Source organism: Pseudorca crassidens, chromosome 12, assembly GCF_039906515.1.
Source record: "Pseudorca crassidens isolate mPseCra1 chromosome 12, mPseCra1.hap1, whole genome shotgun sequence".
Lineage (NCBI taxonomy): Eukaryota > Metazoa > Chordata > Mammalia > Artiodactyla > Delphinidae > Pseudorca > Pseudorca crassidens.
Genome location: NC_090307.1, coordinates 88,617,411 through 88,637,793, shown reverse-complemented (window position 1 = coordinate 88,637,793; position 20,383 = coordinate 88,617,411). Strand labels below are relative to the sequence as shown.

At 44.4% G+C, this 20,383-nt stretch overlaps 1 protein-coding gene across 2 annotated transcripts in view; it reads right to left on the bottom strand.

Moving 5' to 3' along the window:
- Window positions 1-20,383, bottom strand: part of TMEM132C (transmembrane protein 132C) — a 373,251-nt gene that overhangs the window by 121,634 nt on the left and 231,234 nt on the right. For both annotated transcript variants that reach the window (XM_067701197.1, XM_067701198.1), the window contains exon 3: window positions 2,167-2,313. In XM_067701197.1, coding sequence (XP_067557298.1) covers window positions 2,167-2,313 — 147 coding nt within the window. The remainder of the gene's footprint in view (window positions 1-2,166; window positions 2,314-20,383) is intronic.

Genomic DNA, 20,383 nt, shown 5'->3' with positions numbered 1-20,383 from the left:
GCGGAGCACGGGCTCTAGGCATGTAGGCTTCAGTAGCTGTGGCACGAGGGCTCAGTAGTTGTGGCTCGCAGGCTCTAGAGCGCAGGCTCAGTAGTTGTGGCACACGGGCTTAGTTGCTCCGCGGCATGTGGGACCTTCCCGACCAGGGCTCAAACCCACGTCCCCTGCATTGGCAGGCGGGTTCTTAACCACTGCGCCACAAGGGAAGTCCTGAAAGAACTGGGCGTTTCTAAATGCAGTGGAGCATTTGTAGAGTTTTTCTGGGCAGGTTTGAAGAGTTCACTTAAGAAAATACATCCAGTAATGGAAGTGGATGTTTCTTCCTTGAGCGCTCATCCCTTCAGGAAAATACACTGACAGACTGTATCAAGAGCCCTAAAAAACGATCTAACTTCTTGATTCTAAGAAGCCACCTCAAGCAAAAAGAGAAGTGGACAAAATTCATGTGAAAGCTCGTTCGCTGCTGTATTATCTATGAAAATAAAACTTGGAAACAAATTAAATAGCTCAAACTAGGGATATGGTGATTTATGGAATGTTAAGTCTATGTGATGGAATCTTAACATACTTCTGAGGAATAGTTAATGTCAAAGGAAGATGTTATCAATATAAGTGAAATTATCTTAAGAATCTGGACATATATTATGATAGCAAATTTGTAAAATAAGTGAACCTACTACACGTTTACTATAGGCAGATGTTATCTATGCATTAAACAGGGGAAGAAAATGAATCAACGTTAGCAGTGGGTTATCCTTCGGTAGAAGGGATATTGATATATTGTTTAAGTTTTGTCCTCATATAGTTGTTTTCACAAATATTCTAAAACGAGTATGTGTTGCTTTTATACACAGAAAGCAATTATGTTAAGTAATCTTCCAGAATGTTTGTCTAGACCGTCACATACCACCCCTATGCATCACTGCCACAGACTGTCACCTCCTGTCTTTAAGGTCCTCCTGACTGAAGACTGAGTCTAATCCTTTATGAATCTGACACCAATTCTGACGTGTGTCCTTTTTCTACCACCACCAAGTAATACTCTGACACCAGCTGGGTGTCCTACACTTCACCTCAGTTCTGACACTACCTACCTGGAGATCGTGTCCGATCCCACAGGTCAAGGGCTCAGTCCCACGAGACTGTCCCCACCTTCAGATGCCAATCGCAAGTCCAGGTTGTCCCGTGTGCTTCTGACCCTCGGGTTAACGATTAGAGGCTACCATGACCCCCTCCTTGGGTTCCATTAATTTGCTGGAGCGGCTCACAGAACTCAGAGAAACATTTGACTCACCAGGTTACTGGTTATTATGAAAGGGTATAACTCAGGAACAGCCGGTGACAGAGATGCACGGGGTAAGGCACGGTGAAAGCGGGCGGCGCTGCCATGCCCTCTCCAGGCATCACTCTCCCCAAATCTCCACGCCATCACCAACGCGGAAGCTCTCCAAAGCCAGTATTTTCGAGTTCTTACGGAGGCTTCATTAAATGGGCACCGTTGATTAACTCATTGGCCATTGGCTATTGAACTCCATCTCCAGTCTCCCTCTCGAACACGGAGGCCAGGGGTGGGACTGAAAGGTCCAACCCTCCTCCAATCACATGGTTGGTACCCTGCAACCCGCATCTTAAGGTGACCTAGGAGGCTTTCCAAAAGTAACCTTACTAACGTAAACAGAAGACAGCTTTACGCTCTCATTCTGCGAAATTGCAACGGTTTTCAGAGCTCTATGCCAGGAACAGGGATGAAGACCAAATATGTATTTCTTAGTATAAATCACACCCTTTGAGCAAAGGACAAACACTCTGTAAGAAAGCAGCCTCTGATAAGCAAGGGCAAAGCCAGGGCAACGGGAGATGACACAGCCTCGAGGACAAGAGTGCAGGTGAGGAGAACGAATAAGCCTCCGCAAAGCACAATAGACCGTGCAAACTAATTTCTGCTCCCAAACCCAAACAACAGACCCGCAGAATCAGCGCCCTGCCCTTGCTGCCAGAGATGCCAGAAGCTACAACAGGTGATGTAAGCGTCTCCAGGTTTCCAAGCCAAGGTGTAACAGCTCCGCTAAGCAGTGGTTACTGTGAGTCTAAGGCAGGGATCTTAGGCGGAGACCGGGTCATGGGACCCCAGGTCAACGACGCGGAGGGAGGGGTCCCCGCACTTACCTGTTGCGCGCGCTGGGCGCCAGGCGCTGGCACACCAGGGTGGCGGTGGCGTGCTTGCCGCCGTTGCCCAGTTCCGGCTTGATGTCCCACTGGCGAGGCTCGCTGGTCCGCGTGCTCAAGATGTTCACCCCCTTCTTCACCTTGGCTCTGCGGGGACGAAGAGAGCAAGAAAGAGCTAAGAGATTACTGCCTCGGCCTTTCCAAATGCGCCCCGCCTCCGCTAAGCTGCGCGCGTTGCTTTCTTTTTCATTTTTCTGCTTTTTTCATATCCGGTGGCACAGTCAGACGAGGGGCCTCAGAGGTGGAGGACGCCGGGGAATTGGCGACTGGAGTGAGAGAGGGATCTACCCACAGACCCAGGAATCACGGGACTTGCCGTTCAGGACTGAGGGTGAGGGAAAGCGGCCTCAGGCAGTCCCCAAACCAAGAAGTAGCTCAGCGGAGGGGTCAGGAGAAAAGCCAGCCTGCCCAGGCCAGTCATTCTCAGTCAGGGAAGACTGTGTCCTGCGGGGACACGTGGTGACGTCTGGAGACATTTTAGGTTGTCTCAACCGCGGGGAGAGTGCTGGCACCCGATGCACAGAACAGCCCTCCCTTCCCCAGCACAGACTTCCCCAGCCCAAAGGGCCCCAAATGCCCAGGTTCAGAAACCCTGGTGGAGGTGCACACACTGCTTTCTCCACTTTGTAGCTGTGTGACTTTGGGCAAATAATAACCTCTCTGGGCCTCACTTTCCTCCCCTGTAAATGGACATGATAATGGTAACCCCCAGTATAAAGCTGTTGTGATGATGAAGTGTATTAACACATATAAAGAGATCGGAACGCTGTCGAGTATACAACATGCACTTAATAAATGTTAGTTATGGTTTTATCAGTGCAGGCAGGTCCCCAACCCGCTTCACATGACTTGCTGGGTCTCCTCTGGGAACAAGCTCAGCCAGGGACTTTTTATTTATTTATTTTTTTGTGGTACGCGGGCCTCTCACTGTTGTGGCCTCTCCCGTTGCGGAGCACAGGCTCCGGACGCGCAGGCTCAGTGGCCATGGCTCACGGGCCCAGCCGCTCCGCGGCATGTGGGATCTTCCCGGACCGGGGCATGAACCCGTGCCCCCTGCATCGTCAGGCGGACTCTCAACCACTGCGCCACCAGGGAAGCCCCAGCCAGGGACTTTTTAAAAAGGCAAAGCAGTCCTCTTAGAACTGTTGTTTTAGCTATGTCTCTTAGCCTGTCTGAACCTCAGTTTTCTCATCAATAAACTGGTGAGAAAAATATCGGATCGAACACATATACCTGCTTATCCTCTTTTCCCAAATCCCACTTAAAGGAGAGTCGAGGGGACTATTTAAGACCCGTGATGATGGGGAGAAAGGTGCAGCAAACGTAAACGATCTGGGGACCAGTAAGCTGATGTACAAGCGGGTAAAAGGGTCAGCTGAACTTTCAAACTAAGTCGTGAGCCGTCCGCGAGAAAAGCTAAGAACGAGCAGAATTTATAGCACGGAATCCCCCCATCTCAGGAACTGGTGGGACCACTAAAAGTTGGAGTCCAGGAGGGCTAAAATAAGGAGGATTAGCTAAAAGTATGTTTATGAAGCGGCCAGGTGCAAACACGCTTCCCTTTCCCTGTAACAGGGTGACTGCCAGACGCCATGTCGGGCCTGGGGGGCCATGAAGATTTGATACCATGACAAACACAGAGTCACTGCGTGACATCACGCACACTGAACGTTGAGATTCCTAGGCCTTTGTCCCCAAAGCTGGACCTTCACCTTCTAAGGAAAATACCAGATTCTAGACCATTCGGTCCTGACCCTGGTTACTGGTCCGACCAGCCAGCCAGGTTACTTTTCAGGGAAGTTTGTAGTCACCAAGGCCCATCTATGGGCTCAAAGCTTCTAATGGTTTTTAGTCCTTCATTTTTTTTTTTTTTAATATGAGCAAACAAGAATCAAGAATCTTAGGACACTGATAGAGTTTCTACATGACATAGGGAACAAAACAGGCAAAAAAAAAAAGAAGAAAAAAGAAATCTGTAGAAAATAGAGCCTATGCAGGAAAGGCCACAATTAACAAAATCCACAATCATTCACATTCACAGAGCCATCAGAGAAGATACTGCAATCATGAAACAAAAACAGATTGCTATTTAAAAAACCCAGAAAGGGAAACATGAGCCCTTGGAAATTAAAGATATTATAGAAGAAATGGAAAATCAGTGGAATGGTTGATGGATAGAGTTGAGGACATTTGTCCTAGGAAGCAGAAAAAAACCCAAAGAAATGGAAGAGGATTACTTTGAGGTTCAACATCTGAACAATATAAAAAACACACAAAGGGAGAGTAGGAATCACCAATGATGTCATTCAAGAAATTTCCCCCAGTGAAAGGATGTGAGTGTCCAGATTGGCAGGGCCTCCTGGGTGATGAACACATGGACCCACCCCAAGGCACAGGACTGATCCAGCTTAGGACACTGGGGACAGAGAGGTGAATTCTGCAATCCTCCAGACTGAAGAAAGAATCAGGGATCAGAATGGATTCAAGATTCACAACACGCCCTCTGGGAACCAGAAGGCGATGAAAAATATCTTCAAAAACCGGAGGGGAAATGATTTCCAACCTAGCATTTGATATCCAGCCTAATGATGAAGAAAATGTTTCCAGATACGCAAGTTCTCCAAAAATTTATTTCCTACATCCTTGCTCAGAAAACTACTTGAAGATGTGCTCCATCAAACAAGGGGGTAAATATAGAAAGAAATCATGAGACCCAGGAAATGAAGATCCAATGCATGACAGAGATGAACAGGAGGTTCATGGTGAATAGAGGTCCTGGATAACAGCTGAGCGCCAGCATGGAGAAATTCTGGCAACACGTCTTCAGGAAACTGGAATTTTCCTGATAAATTTGATGTGAATGAATGTTCTAAGAGGAGATTTAGATAATCAGTAAAGAGTCTGGGGATAAATCAGAACAAAATAAACAGAAAATGAAGAAAAAGAATGAAACCAAATTAGTTTTTAATTCTGATGATAAAAAATCAGTATGCAGAAAAGGAAAAGTCATCATCATTTAATACTTACTTTTACTGTGATTAGCATACGTACTTGTAATATTTTAAACACTGATTATTAATCTAGACAAGATATGATTATTATTTTGCAGGGATGGAGACACAGGAAGGAGTCGGGGAGAAAAGAGAGAAAGATCCTTATTTTTCATAGTGGGAAATTTATAGACAGTGCCTAAAACTAAAAAAAAACAACAATGAAGAGGTATCAGCCTTACTTACTATGTATTTAGTGATATGGACATAAATACCAAAGTAAGAATTTTGCCTCTGTACCAGGAGAAAGGCAGTGGAAGGGAACAGACTACTGCAGCATTTCTTTAAAAATAACTTTTAATTTTGAACTACTTTGATAGTTTGAGATTAACATGAAGTTGCACAAAATATAGAGTTCTCATATACCCAAGCTGCCCCCTGTAATGCTCTCTTATATCATCATACCTTGTCAAAACCAGGAAACTGGCATTGCTACCAGGCTATGAACTCATGTTCAGACCTTGTTTAGATTTCACCTGTTTTCACGTGCATTTTTTAAAAAAATTTATTTTATTGAAGTATAGTTGATTTACAATGTTAATTTCTGCTGCATAGCAAAGTGATTCTGTTATGCTTTGTATATACGTGTGTAATATACATTCTTTTCCATTATGAATATGGAATACATTCATATTCTTTTCCATGATGTTTTATCACAGGCTGGTGAATAGGACCTTGTCTTGTTTATCCATCCTATATATAAAAGCTTATGGGCTTCCCTGGTTGCGCAGTGGTTGAGAGTCCGCCTGCCTATGCAGGGGACGCGGGTTCGTGCCCCGGTCCGGGAAGATCCCACATGCCGCGGAGCGGCTGGGCCCCTGAGTCATGGCCGCTGAGCCTGCGCGTCCGGAGCCTGCGCTCCGCAACGGGAGAGGCCACAACAGTGAGAGGCCCGCGTACCGCAAAAAAAAAAAAAAAAAAAAGCTTACGTCTGCTAATCCCAACCTCCCCCTCCATCCTTCCCTCACCCCCGCCCCACCCCTTTGGCAACCACAAGTCTGTCCTCTATGTCTGTCACGTGCACTTTTTTTGGGGGGGCGTGTATAGTTCTATAAAATCACATCACATGTGCAGACTGCAGTAACCGTCACCACAGTCAGAACACAGAAGAATTCCATCACCATAAAGACACTCCCTAATGTTACTTAATAGTCAAGCCTGCCTACCACTCAGTGCCAACAGACTCTGATCTGTTCTCTATCGCTGTAATTTTGTCACTTTGAGAATGTTATATACAGTTTTTACCAACAAACTCTGCAGAACTATTTGACTCCTTAAATTCCATGCAAGTTATCTTATCAAAGTAAAAGCTTAAAAAATTACACACACACACACACACACACACACACACACACACACACACACACAGCCCTGCCCTGCTAACCTCACAGGGTGGAGAAAATAAATCCTTGTGAATTGTTAATGGGCTAGACATTGCCTAGCAAAGACGGGAGGCGGTGATAAAACACATCTCCCCCTTTCAAGCCCAGGGTACCCAAATTAGCATCACCTGCCTTCCCCGCTGCCACCCCAGAGTAGCAACAGCATTTTTTCTCTAGAAACTTCTTCCAAGTCTTACTTTAAAGTGACTTGCTAAGTGATTTTGCTGAATCATACTTGCCACCTTGGCCAGGAGAAGACCAGGCTATGCTTGAGGGACAACAATTAAACACACATTAGCAGGCGAAAGCCCCCCTCTGTCCTAATGCAGGGACACCTTCCACCCCGACCGCCCACAGCAACTGCCTCCTGAAATGTGACTTTGCTTGAAATTGGGTTTTTCTGCATTTGGACTTTGCTCAAGACTGGAGGTTTCACTGAAGCTACAAATTGTTCTTAACACTTCATAGTTCAAGCAAACAGGAGGATTCTTGCTGACTGGTGCAGGGCCGGGTTTCATCTCTGAGTGGGGTAGGGTGATGAGCCTCTGAGATGGGGGCAAGGCACAAGTTTCAAAAGGCCAATCCTCTTAATTAGGTGTTTTCTCTGATGAGGTCAATGGATATTCCTATCTACTTCAAGGAATTAGCTGTTGCAGGAAGTTGGGTTCTAGGACCAGAAGTTTTGCAATGAGAGTCAGTGTTTAAACACAGTGGGGAGGACATTCAAGATGGTGGAGATCACCTTCCTCACCACAAATACATCAAAAGCATATCTACATGTGGAACAACTCCTACAGAATTCCTAGTGAACGCTGGCAAAAGACCTCAGACTTCCCCAAAGGCAAGAAAATCCCCATGTACCTGGCTGTGTGGCTGACAGGGTCTTGGTGTTCCAGCCGGGTGTCAGGCCTGAGCCTCTGAGGTGGGAGAGCTGAGTCAGGACGTTGGTCCACCAGAGACCTCCTGGCCTCACGTAATATCAATCAGCAAGAGCTCTCCCAGAGATCTCCATCTCAACGCTAAGACCCAGATCCACTCAACGACCAGCAAGCTCTAGTAGTGGACACCCCATGCCAAACAACTAGCAAGACAGGAACACAACCCCACCCATTAGCAGAGAGGCTGCCTAAAATCATAACAAGTTCACAGACACCCCCAAACACACCACCAGACACGGTCCTGCCCACCAGAAGGACAAGATCCAGCCTCATCCACCAGAACACAGGCACCAGTCCACCCCACCAGGAAGCCTACACAACCCACTGAACCAACCTTACCCACTGGGGGCAGACACCAAAAACAATGGGAACTACAAACCTGCCTACAAATAAGCCTGCAAAAAGGAGACCCCAAACATAGTAAATTAAGCAAAATGACAAGACAGAGAAACACACAGCAGATGAAGGAGCAAGGTAAAAACCCACCAGACCAAACAAATGAAGAGGAAATAGGCAGTCTACCTGAAAAAGAATTCAGAGTAATGATAGTAAAGATGATCCAGAATCTTGGAAATAGAATGGAGAAAATATAAGAAATGTTTAACAAGGACCTAGCAGAACTAAAGAGCAAACAAACAATGATGAACAACACAATAAATGAAATTTAAAATTCTCTAGAAGGAATAAATAGCAGAATAACTGAGGCAGAAGAATGGATAAGTGACCTGGAAGATAAAATAGTGGAAATAACTACCGCAGAGCAGAATAAAGAAAAAATAATGAAAAGAATTGAGGACAGTCTCAGAGACCTCTGGGGCAACATTAAATGCACCAACATTCGAATTATAGGGATCCCAGAAGAAGAGAAAAAGGAAGGGACTGAGAAAATATTTGAAGAGATTATAATCGAAAACTTCCCTAATATGGGAAAGGAAATAGTCAGTCAAGTCCAGGAAGTGCAGAGAGTCCCATACAGGATAAATCCAAGGAAAAACACGCCAAGAAACATATTAGTCAAACTGTCAAAAATTAAATACAAAGAAAAAAATATTAAAAGCAACAAGGGAAAAGCAACAAATAACATACAACGGAATCCCCATAAGGTTAACAGCTGATCTTTCAGCAGAAACTCTGCAAGCCAGAGGGCAGTGGCAGGACATATTTAACATGATGAAAGGGAAAAATCTACAACCAAGATTACCCAGCAAGGATCTCATTCAGATTCGACGGAGAAATTAAAACCTTTACAGACAAGCAAAAGCTAAGAGAATTCAGCATCACCAAACCAGCTTTACCACAAATGCTAAAGGAACTTCTCCTTGCAGGAAACACAAGAGATGGAAAAGACTTATAATAACAAACCCAAAACAATTAAGAAACTGGTAACAGAAACATACATATCGATAATTACCTTAAATGTAAATGGATTAAATGCTCCAACCAAAAGACATAGACTGGCTAAATGGATACAAAAACAAGACCCATATATATGCTGTCTACAAGAGACCAACTTCAGACCTAGGGACACATACAGACTGAAAGTGAGGGGATGGAAAAAAACATTCCATGCAAATGGAAATCCAAAGAAAGCTGGAATAGCAATTCTCATATCAGACAAAATAGACTTTCAAATAAAGACTATTACAAGAGATAAAGAAGGACACTACATAATGATCAAGGGATCAATCCAAGAAGAAGATATAACAATTGTAAATATTTATGCACCCAACATAGAAGCATCTCAATACATAAGGCAAATGCTAACAGCCATAAAAGGGGAAATCAACAGTAACACAATAATAGTGGGGGACTTTAACACCCCACTTTTACCAATGGACAGATCAACCAAAATGAAAATAAGTAAGGAAACACAAGCTTTAAATGGCACATTAAACAAGATGCGCTTCATTGATATTTATAGGACATTCCATCCAAAAACAACAGAATACACTTTCTTCTCAAGGGACCATGGAACATTCTCCAGGATAGATTATATCTTGGGTCACAAATCAAGCCTCAGTAAATTTAAGAAAGTTGAAATCGTATCAAGTATCTTTTCTGACCACAATGCTATAAGACTAGATATCAATTACAGGGAAAAAACTGTAAAAAATACAAACACGTGTAGGCTAAACAATACGCTACTAAAAAACCAAGAGATCACTGAAGAAATCAAAGAGGAAATCAAAAAATACCTAGAAACAAATGACAATGAAAACACAATGACCCAAAACCTATGGGATGCAGCAAAAGCGGTTCTAAGAAGGAAGTTTATAGCAGTACAATTCTACCTCAAGAAACAAGAAAAATCTCAAATAATCAACCTAACCTTACACCTAAGGCAATTAGAGAAAGAAGAACAAACCCCCCCAAAGTCAGCAGAAGGAAAGAAATCATAAAGATCAGATCAGAAATAAATGACGGAAATGATAGCACAGATCAATAAAACTAAAAGTTAGCTCTTTGAGAAGATTAAAAAAATAGATAAACCATAAGCCAGACTCATCAAGAAAAAAAGGAAGACTCAAATCAACAGAATTAGAAATGAAAAAGGAGAAGTAACAACTGACACTGCAGAAATACAAAGCATCATGAGAGATTACTACAAGCAACTATACTGCCAATAAAATGGACAACCGGGAAGAAATGGGCACATTCTTAGAAAAGCACAACCTTCCAAGACCGAAACAGGAAGAAATAGAAAATATAAACAGACCAATCACAAGCTCTGAAATTGAAACTGTGATTTAAAATCTTCCAACAAACAAAAGTCCAGGACCAGATGGAGTCACAGGCGAATTTTATCAAACATTTAGAGAAGAGCTAACACCTACCCTTCTCAAACTCTTCCAAAATATATCAGAGGAAGGAACACTCCCAAACACATTCTATGAGGCCACCATCACCCTGATACCAAAACCAGACAAAGCTGTCGCAAGGAAAGAATACTACAGGCCAATATCACTGATGAACATAGATGCAAAAATCCTCAACAAAATACTAGCAAACAGAATCCAACAGCACATTAAAAGGATCATACACCATGATCAAGTGGGGTTTATCCCAGGAATGCAAGGATTCTTCAATATACACAAATCAATCAATGTAATACACCATATTAACAAATTGAAGGATAAAAACCATATGATAATCTCAATAGATGCAGAAAAACCTTTTGACAAAATTCAGCACCCATTTATGATAAAAAGTCTCCAGAAAGTAGGCACAGAGGGAACTTACCTCAACATAATAAAGGCCATGTATGACAAACCCACAGCCAACATCGTTCTCACTGGTGAAAAACTGAAACCATTTCCACTAACATCAGGAACAAGACAAGGTTGCCCACTCCCACCACTCTTATTCAACATAGTTTTGGAAGTTTTAGCCACAGCAATCAGAGAAGAAAAGGAAATAAAAGGAATCCAAATTGGAAAAGAAGAAGTAAAGCTGTCACTGTTTGCAGATGACATGATACTATACATAGAGAATCCTAAAGATGCTACCAGAAAACTACTAGAGCTAATCAATGAATCTGATAAAGTAGCAGGATACAAAATTAATGCACAGAAATATCTTGCATTCCTATACACTAACAATGAAAAATCTGAAAGAGAAATTAATGAAACGCTCTTATTTGCCATTGCAACAAAAAGAATAAAATACCTAGGAATAAACATACCTAAGGAGACAAAAAGACCTGTATGCAGAAAACTCTAAGACACTGATGAAAGAAATTAAAGATGATACAAACAGATGGAGAAATATACCATGTTCTTGGGTTGGAAGAATCAACATTGTGAAAATGACTCTACTACCCAAAGCAATCTACAGATTCAATGCAATCCCTATCAAACTACCACTGGCATTTTTCACAGAACTAGAACAAAAAAGTTCACAATTTGTATGGAAACACAAAAGACACTGAATAGCCAAAGCAATCTTGAGAAAGAAAAACAGAGCTGGAGGAATCAGGCTCCCTGACGTCAGACTATACTACAAAGCTACAATAATCAAGACAGTATGGTACTTGCACAAAAACAGAAACATAGATCAATGGAAAAGGATAGAAAGCCCAGAGATAAACCCACACACATACGGTCCCCTTATCTTTGATTAAGGAGGCAAGAATATATAATGGAGAAAAGACAGCCTCTTCAATAAGTGGTGCTGGGAAAACAGGACAACTACATGTAAAAGAATGAAATTAGAACACTCCCTCACACCATACACAAAAATAAACTCAAAATGGATTAAAGGCCTAAATGTAAGGCCAGACACTATCAAACTCTTAGAGGAAAACATAGGCAGAACACTCTATGACCTAAATCACAGCAAAATCCTTTTTGACCCACCTCCTAGAGAAATAAAAACAAAAATAAACAAATGGGACCTAATGAAACTTCAAAGCTTTTGCATAGTAAAGGAAACCATAAACAAGACAAAAAGACAACCCTCAGAATGGGAGAAAATATTTGCAAACTAAGCAACTGACAAAGGATTAATCTCCAAAATATACAAGCAGCTCATGCAGCTCAATATCAAAAAATCAAACAACCCAATCCAAAAATGGGCCGAAGACCTAAATAGACATTTCTCCAAAGAAGATATACAGATTGCCAACAAACACATGAAAGAATGCTCAACATCATTAATCATCAGAGAAATCCAAATCAAAACTACAATGAGGTATCATCTCACACCAGTCAGAATGGCCATCATCAAAAAATCTACCAACAATAAATGCTGGAGAGGGTGTGGAGAAAAGGGAACCCTCTTGCACTGTTGGTGGGAATGTAAATTGATACAGCCACTATGGAGAACAGTATGGAGGTTCCTTAAAAAACTAAAAATAGAACTACCATATGACCCAGCAACCCCACTACTGGGCATATACCCTGAGAAAACCATAATTAAAAAAGATACATGTACCACAATGTTCACTGCAGCACTGTTTACAATAGCCAGGACATGGAAGCATCCTAAGTGTCCATCAACAGATGAATGGATAAAGAAGATGTGGCACATATATACAATGGAATATTACTCCGCCATAAAAAGAAATGAAATTGAGTTATTTGTAATGAGTTGGATGGACCTAGAGTCTGTCATACAGAGTGAAGCAAGTCAGAAAGAGAAAAACCAATACCATATGATAACACATATATATAGAATCTAAAAAAAAAAGAAGTGGTTCTGAAGAACCTGGGGGCAGGACAGGAATACAAATGCAGACGCAGAGAATGGACTTGAGGACAGGTGGAGGGGGAAGGGTAAGCTTGGACGAAGTGAGAGAGTGGCACGGACATATATACACTACCAAACGTAAGATAGATAGCTAGTGGGAAGCAGCCGCATAGCGCAGGGAGATCAGCTGGGTGCTCTGTGACCACCTAGAGGGGTGGGATAGGGAGGGTGGGAGGGAGGCGCAAGAAGGAGGGGATATGGGGATATATGTATATGTATAGCTGATTCACTTTGTTATGCAGCAGCAACTAACACAACAGTGTAAAGTAATTGTACTCCAATAAAGATGTTAAAACAATAAATTAAAAAAAAAAACCCCACAGTGGTATTAGAGGATAAACCTTGAGGATGCCTGGCTTCTAGGGAAAGAGCCAGTGCAAGTTGGTCAGTGGTGATGGGAGAGCAGCCCTTTCTCAGCATCCAGTGTGGAGGGAAAGGCACTGGACCAGATGCAGGAGACCTAGCTTCTGGTCCTGCGTCTACTGTGATGAGCTCTGTGACCTCTGCTCTTTTTCATTGTCTGTTCCTAGGGGGTGGCCTTAGTTCAGTGGTCCCCAGCGTGTGGGTCTGCTGTTGCTGGTTGGGAAGATGATCTCAGATTCCCAGAGACCACGCCTAATAACGCCGACACTGCCATTTTTCATCTACCATGTTAATATTGAGGACTGACTTTTCCCAGCAGGTACTGTGCTGGATGCTGGGATGCAGCAACACAGGACTCAGGTGTGGACCAGCCCTGGTGGTGCTTCTCGTCCTGTCTGGCTGTACCAGCTCATGCCACCTATGCCACATGTTTATTTATTTAAAAATTTTTTTTCAACTTTTTATTTTATATTGGAGTAGAGTTGATTAACAATGTTGTGTTAGTTTCAGGTGTACAACAAAGCGATTCAGTTATACATATACATGTATCTATTCTTTTTCAAATTCTTTTCCCAATTAGGTTATTACAGAGTATTGAGCAGAGTTCCCTGTGCTATACAGTAGGTCCTTGCTGGTTATCCGTTTTAAATATAGCAGTGTGTACCTGTCAATCCCAAACTCCCTAACTATCCCTCCCCACCACCCTTCCCCCCGGTAACCATACGTTCCTTCTCTAAGTCTGTGAGTCTGTTTCTGTTTTGTCAATAAGTTCATTTGTATCTAATTGACGCTACTATTCAGTTTTTTAATGGTTAAAAAAATTCCTCCTCTTTTCAGAAATGTGCCTGACTCAGGTGTAATACAGGGATGATTAAATATTCCTTAAGGAAAATCAATGTTCAGTACAAATTCTGAACACAGGAAGCCTAATTTCCATCTTCCAAGCCATCCATCTCGGGGTCAGCTATAATCACCATGTGAAATACACTCTCTAGAAGCTTCTCAAAGCCACTGAGCTTCTAGAAGCCGCTGAGAGGGCTCCTGGAACGCGTGAGCATCTGTGTGTCTTAAGAAGGGGGTGTGGGAGAGGGCTGGATACCACTTGGTCTCTGGCCCTGTAAGTCTTGAGTCTGCTGAGGGGGCTGAATCGGACCCCCAGAGTAGGTAAAAAAGGAAAAGCATAATTAGTTGCTATTATGGGTTGAACTGTACTTCCCTCCAAATTTGTATGTTGAACTGTAACCCCCAGTACCACTGAATGTGACCTTACAGGGAGACAGGGCTTATACAGAGGTGATCCAGTTAATGATACCAGGATGAACCATAATGCACTATGACTGGTGCCTTCCAAAAGGGGAAACTTATAACAGGCACAATCCAGGGAGAATACCATGTGAAGATGGAGACGGCCATCTATGACCCAAGGAGAGAGGCCTGGGACAGATGCTCCCTCAGACCCCTTAGAAGGACCCAGGCCTGCCCTTACCTTGATGTGGACCTCCAGCCTCCAGAACCGAGAGGCAACACACCTGTGACTTAAGCCACCCAGTCCGTGGCACCTTTTATGGCAGCTCTAGCGGACGAGTACTGTTGCCAACATCGAACTAAAATCCAAAGCTTCCATATGAAATTTTGGATTTTTCCTTTTTTTAACCCACTGTGATGTTTACTCATTCGGCAAGCACTGTTTGAACGCGTCCCATGCGCTAAATGCTGTTCCTGGCTTGGAACAGCCACTGAGCCCACTTTCTTTGTTTGGAGAGCTCACATCCCAGTTGGGAGAGACAGATGATAGACCAGAACAGAAGCAAAATAGACAGCATGTCAGATACTGGCAAAGGTTATGAGGGGAAATAAAGCTGGGGAGAGAATACGGGGGTGGGGTAGAGAAAGTGCGATTTTTAGTAGGATGGCTGGGGAAGGCCGCTCTGAAGAGGGCCATTCAAGCGGAGACTGGGAGACGTTGTGGAAGAACCATGTGGACAATAGGGTGGGGGGGGGGTTGACCCATTTCCAGCAGGGAAAGCCCATTGCAAAGGCCCTGTGGTAGGTAGAATTCTAAAGATGCCACCCACAATTCCTGTCCCTGGTTACTTCAAACCTAACCTTGCCATTAAGGGCTTTTTGCAGTTGGGAATTCGAAGTCCTAAATCAGCTGACCTGAACTTAGAGAGGCCTAATCTCATCACGCCAGCCCTTTAAAAGCAGACTTTTCTCCAGCTGGCGGTAACTAGCTGGGGATAACATCACAGAGATTCTGGGTATGAGACTTGGCCTGCTGTTGCTGGCTTTGAACATGGAGGGGCCATGAGGCCCTCAGGGCCTGATCGCAGCCCCTGACTGACAGCCAGCAGGGAAACAGGGTCCCCAAACCACGGCCAGCAGAACTGAGTTCAGCCGACCAGTGAATTATGGTCTTGAAAGAGGAACCATCCCCAGAGCCTCCAGACAGTATCAGCCTGGCTGACACCCAGGCCTGTGAGACCTTTGCTGAGAATTCGGTTGGGCCCACTGACACTTCTGACTCACAGTACCTTGAGCTAATGAATGGGGGCTACTATAAGTTGATGAATTTGCAGAGATCCGAATACAGACCCATGTTGCAGAAGCCGCAATGAGCCCAGTGAGGCCGGGGTAGAAACTGCAAGACCAGAGGACCTGGGATCTGAAGACAGTCCCAGATGGAAACCAGGAGTGAATCTGAGTAGTGGCCCTTGACACAGACTCAGCAGGCGTGCTTCAAGGCAGCTCATCAGAATCCCCTCCCACGTCCCTTCATTCATTGACATCCGGGTTTTCAACCTCGGCTCTCCTGATATTTTGGGACAGACACTATTTTGCTTCGGGGAACGGGGGTGTTCTGTGTGCTGAAGGACATTTACCTGCATCTACTCGCTAGATTCCAGTAGCCTCCTTCCGCAGTTGTAACAACAAAAATATCTCCAGACATTGCCAAATGTCTTCTTCAGGGGGTCAAACCATCCCTGGCTGAGAGCCACTGGTTTACAGGACCCCTCTTAGCACTGAGTATGTATATTCTTGTCCTAAGGTGACGACTAAGTTATCAGACACCTACCCAGGAAGCCAGTTGGTTTTCTAGGTCAGACTGGACGCTTCATTGCTGGAATCTTCCCTCATTCTTTCCTTAGAGAACTTCAACAAAGATGCACACTTTGGGTGCTAGCCTTTCTCTCCCGTGGAGTGGATATTTTAAATTTCCTATGTCCTTGGGGATCTACCACCGGCACCCCAGAGCGGCCATCAGTAGCTGCTTATCCACCAGGTTAGACGATGTGAAGCGTGCAGCAGAGGTTTGCCCAAATCAGAGCGTGAAAGGTTTGCCCATCTCGGGGTAGCCCAGATAAAAGGACTCAGTTGTACCCTGTGTCTATGGACACCCCGCAAAGGATCAAATGGATGGAGAGGGAGGTCAGAGGAATCTCTTTGTGACACACGTCTGTCTCTAAATGTCCCACCTTGCTTTGGAGTCTCTGCTATGTGCTTTCTAAGCTGGCCGGCTAGGAGGCCAGCAGTCACTCAAACAGCCCATCCCTGGCCTGGCGCCCTACATGGGGTCGCAGGAAGCAAAGTCATGACAAGCAAGCAACGCGATCAACACCCACTGCACACTCTCCACTGACAACGCTCCGGGCACTGCAGCGGGAAGGCCTCCTGCTACGTACGCAAACCAGCTTCTGCCGCCCATAAAATGAGTGCACTCTGCATCCTTTATGTACATGCCGCATATGAAGGCGCAGTACACTCATGTTGACACTTCCATTATAATAAGACTCATAAATTTATATCCATATCCACCCAGTAACCTGACAAGTCCTGTGAAGCTAATATGGCAGAGAAAAGAGGCTGAAGGCTTCCGGTGTTTCCAAGCACTTAAGAGAAAACAAACATCTGTCCGGGATCGGGGTCCGTATACAACTAAGATAATCGTAGGTGCTCTTACTGGTCTAATCATCTCCTCCAGTGGCCACCCTGGTATCAGGGGTTGATCAGATGCTCACTGGAGGCTGAATCCATGTGAGGTATCCACTTGGATTTCCCCAGGCCCCACCTCAAATCGCTGACATATTCATACATTCTCTGTCATATCATTTATTTAATATTCTTCTTTAAATGAACTGCCTCTTCTTTTCTTCTTTTGCTTTAGCCAATTTATTTCAAGAAGAAACTATATGTGACTACCGCAAATAAAAATAAAACTCCTTTTTCCAAAGGCGCATTAAAATAAATACATGATGCTACAAAAAAAAAACCAAACATGTCTGTTCATGAATCTCAACAAATAGCATCTCGTTACAAGCGTGCATATCACACTCAGGGAGGCCCCGAGGGACGTGTAACTTAAAAAACGCAGAGTTTTCTTTCATAAATGCAGCTTTAATACGCCACCTTGGGAGACGCAAGAGGGAGGGGATATGGGGATATATGTATACGTATAGCTGATTCACTTCGTTATACAGCAGAAACTAACACACCATCGTAAAGCAATTATACTCCAATAAAGATGTTAAAAAAACAAAACATGGGAGGGAAGACTAATGAAAAGGGCCCTGCAGCAAAAATACTGAACACATTCGTTCTGTGTTTTGTTCTTAGTAGTGTGAGCTCGCTTTTGTCTCCCTGTGAAGGGAGACAGAAGCCAGGAACCACCATGAGGAGCCCTGTGAATGCCATCACCCCGTCCCACCAGCGTTCCTGAGCTGGGGACAGCTGAGGTCCGGGGCGGGCACAGTGCCTTCCTCAGACCAGGACCCTGAGAGGCCCCAGGGAGTGAGACGGCACAGACAGGTTCTAAGGATGCGAAAAATGCTCTAAAGGTCATCACTGCAATTTCCTAAAAGAAGCGGTGTGTTTGTGCTTGTGTGCGTGCACGGGCGTGCGTGCCGGTGAAAATGCTCTTATTTGCCTTGTAAATGCTACACTGCAGTGGTGTGTGTGGCCACTGAAACCCAGCGCGCTCCTCTGGGTATAAAGTCCTTGCACCCTAATGGAGTGACCGCAGTGGTCACAGCCAGTTCAGCTGGAACAGACGCCCCTCACCTCTCTCAGACCTGCGTGCAAACGACTGCAGTCAAATGCTTTTCCAATTGACTGTCTCCTTTCACCACCTGTTTAGCTTAGCAAACACTGTCTCCTTTTGGCCGTTACCTTTTGCTGCCTCCAATTTGCCTTTGATATTGGGTGTTCATGAAAATTCCTTTAACAGAAACTCATCAAATGTTTGAAGCCAAGTCCAGAGCTCAGAGAACACTGGGGTTTCCCAAGCATTGTTTTTGCTTCGAGCTGTGTTATTGCTTTTTTTTTTTTTTTCCCTGATCTGGTCTCAGGCAATGGGCTCTCCTCACTCCTTCGATGGCAAACTTTGGCACAAGAGTTGTTCACTCATAAGATAAATACCAATGTTCTGCTTTCAGACGTTTGTTCCTAAAAATCCCCAATCCTATCGCCCACTTTAAAACTTCAGGCTGGGGCTTCACTGGTGGCGCAGCGGTTGAGAGTCCGCCTGCCGATGCAGGGGACGCGGGTTCGTGCCCCGGTCCGGGAAGATCCCACATGCCGCGGAGCGGCTGGGCCCGTGAGCCATGGCCGCTGAGCCTGCGCGTCCGGAGCCTGTGCTCCACAACGGGAGAGGCCCCAACAGTGAAAGTCCCGCGTACCGCAAAAAAACAAAACAAAACAAAACACTTCAGGGTGGCCGTCATAAACCAGTGGTGTGCTGACTGTTAAATCTGCAGGAATGCTGCAAGCTGTTGTGAAACATGGCGGTTATTCAAATAGAAGTTATATAAACCTATAATGGAATAATCCGCGTTAGAAAACAAGGGTAATCAGTACTCACAACTCACGACTCCCTAATGATTTTACCACTAGTTACCGTGATCTATGCTCTCGAGATTGTGTTCACTTATCTGCATCGAGGAAATTCTGTATAATGGAGTGCTACTGGACCCCTCTTCCCGACTCTGTGTTCAGTGATATCACATCGGTAGCTTGAAATTCGTTACGGTGAGAGTATTTACACCAAAGAAATTGGCCAATGCTACAATCAGGGCCCTTTCCCCCTGGAGAGCCGGTTGTTAGACATCTCCCAGCACACCACTGGTGCTAACTGGATCAGTGCTACATGGGATGATTTCCATAGTAAAACGTTCCCAGCACCACTCATGACAGTTACTGCTGTGTTCTCATCAAATCGCCTCTAGTCAGGACAAGCCTCTAAAATTCATGATGAAGATTCTCCATTTGCACCCCACGCTCCATCCATTTCCTGCCCTTCTTTGCTCTATTTTGTGCCCTAGGGGGCTGAGGCTGACTTCTAGGTGACTTCAGCCCCACCTACATACATACCATGGAATACGACTCAACCATAAAGAAGAAAGAAATCATGCCATTTGCAGCAACATGGAAGGACCCAGAGATGATCATACTATGTGAAGGAAGTCAGACAGAGAAAGACAAACATCATATGATATCACTCATATGTGGAACCTAATTTTTTTTTTTTTTTTTTTTTTTTTTGCGGTACGTGGGCCTCTCACTGCTGTGGCCTCTCCAGTTGCGGAGCACAGGCTCCGGACACGCAGGCCCAGCGGCCATGGCTCACAGGCCCAGCCGCTCCGCGGCATGTGGGATCTTCCCGCACCGGGGCAAGAACCCGTGTCCCCTGCATCGGCAGGCGGACTCTCAACCACTGTGCCACCAGGGAAGCCCTGTGGAACCTAATTTTAAAAAATGATACAAATGAACTTATTTAAAAAACAGAAACAGACTTCCAGATATCGAAAACAACCTTACGGTTACCAAAGGGGAGACGTGGTGGGGTGAGGGACAAACCAGGAGCTTGGGATGAACACACACACTACTACAGATAAGACAGATAACCAACAAGGACCTACTGTAGAGCACAGGGAACTCTACTCAATACTCTGTGATCACCTACATGAGAAAAGAATCTGAAAAAGAATGAATATATGCATATGTGTAATGGAATCACTTTGCTGTACACTTGAAACTAACACAACATTGTAAATAGACTAGACTCCAATAAAATTAAAATTAAAACATGAAAAAAAAAAAAAACAGAACAGCACCACCCAGGATCTTCTTCCCTTCTGGCTCCAGCGGAGTTGGGCCAATGGGAGACACAAATACCACACTG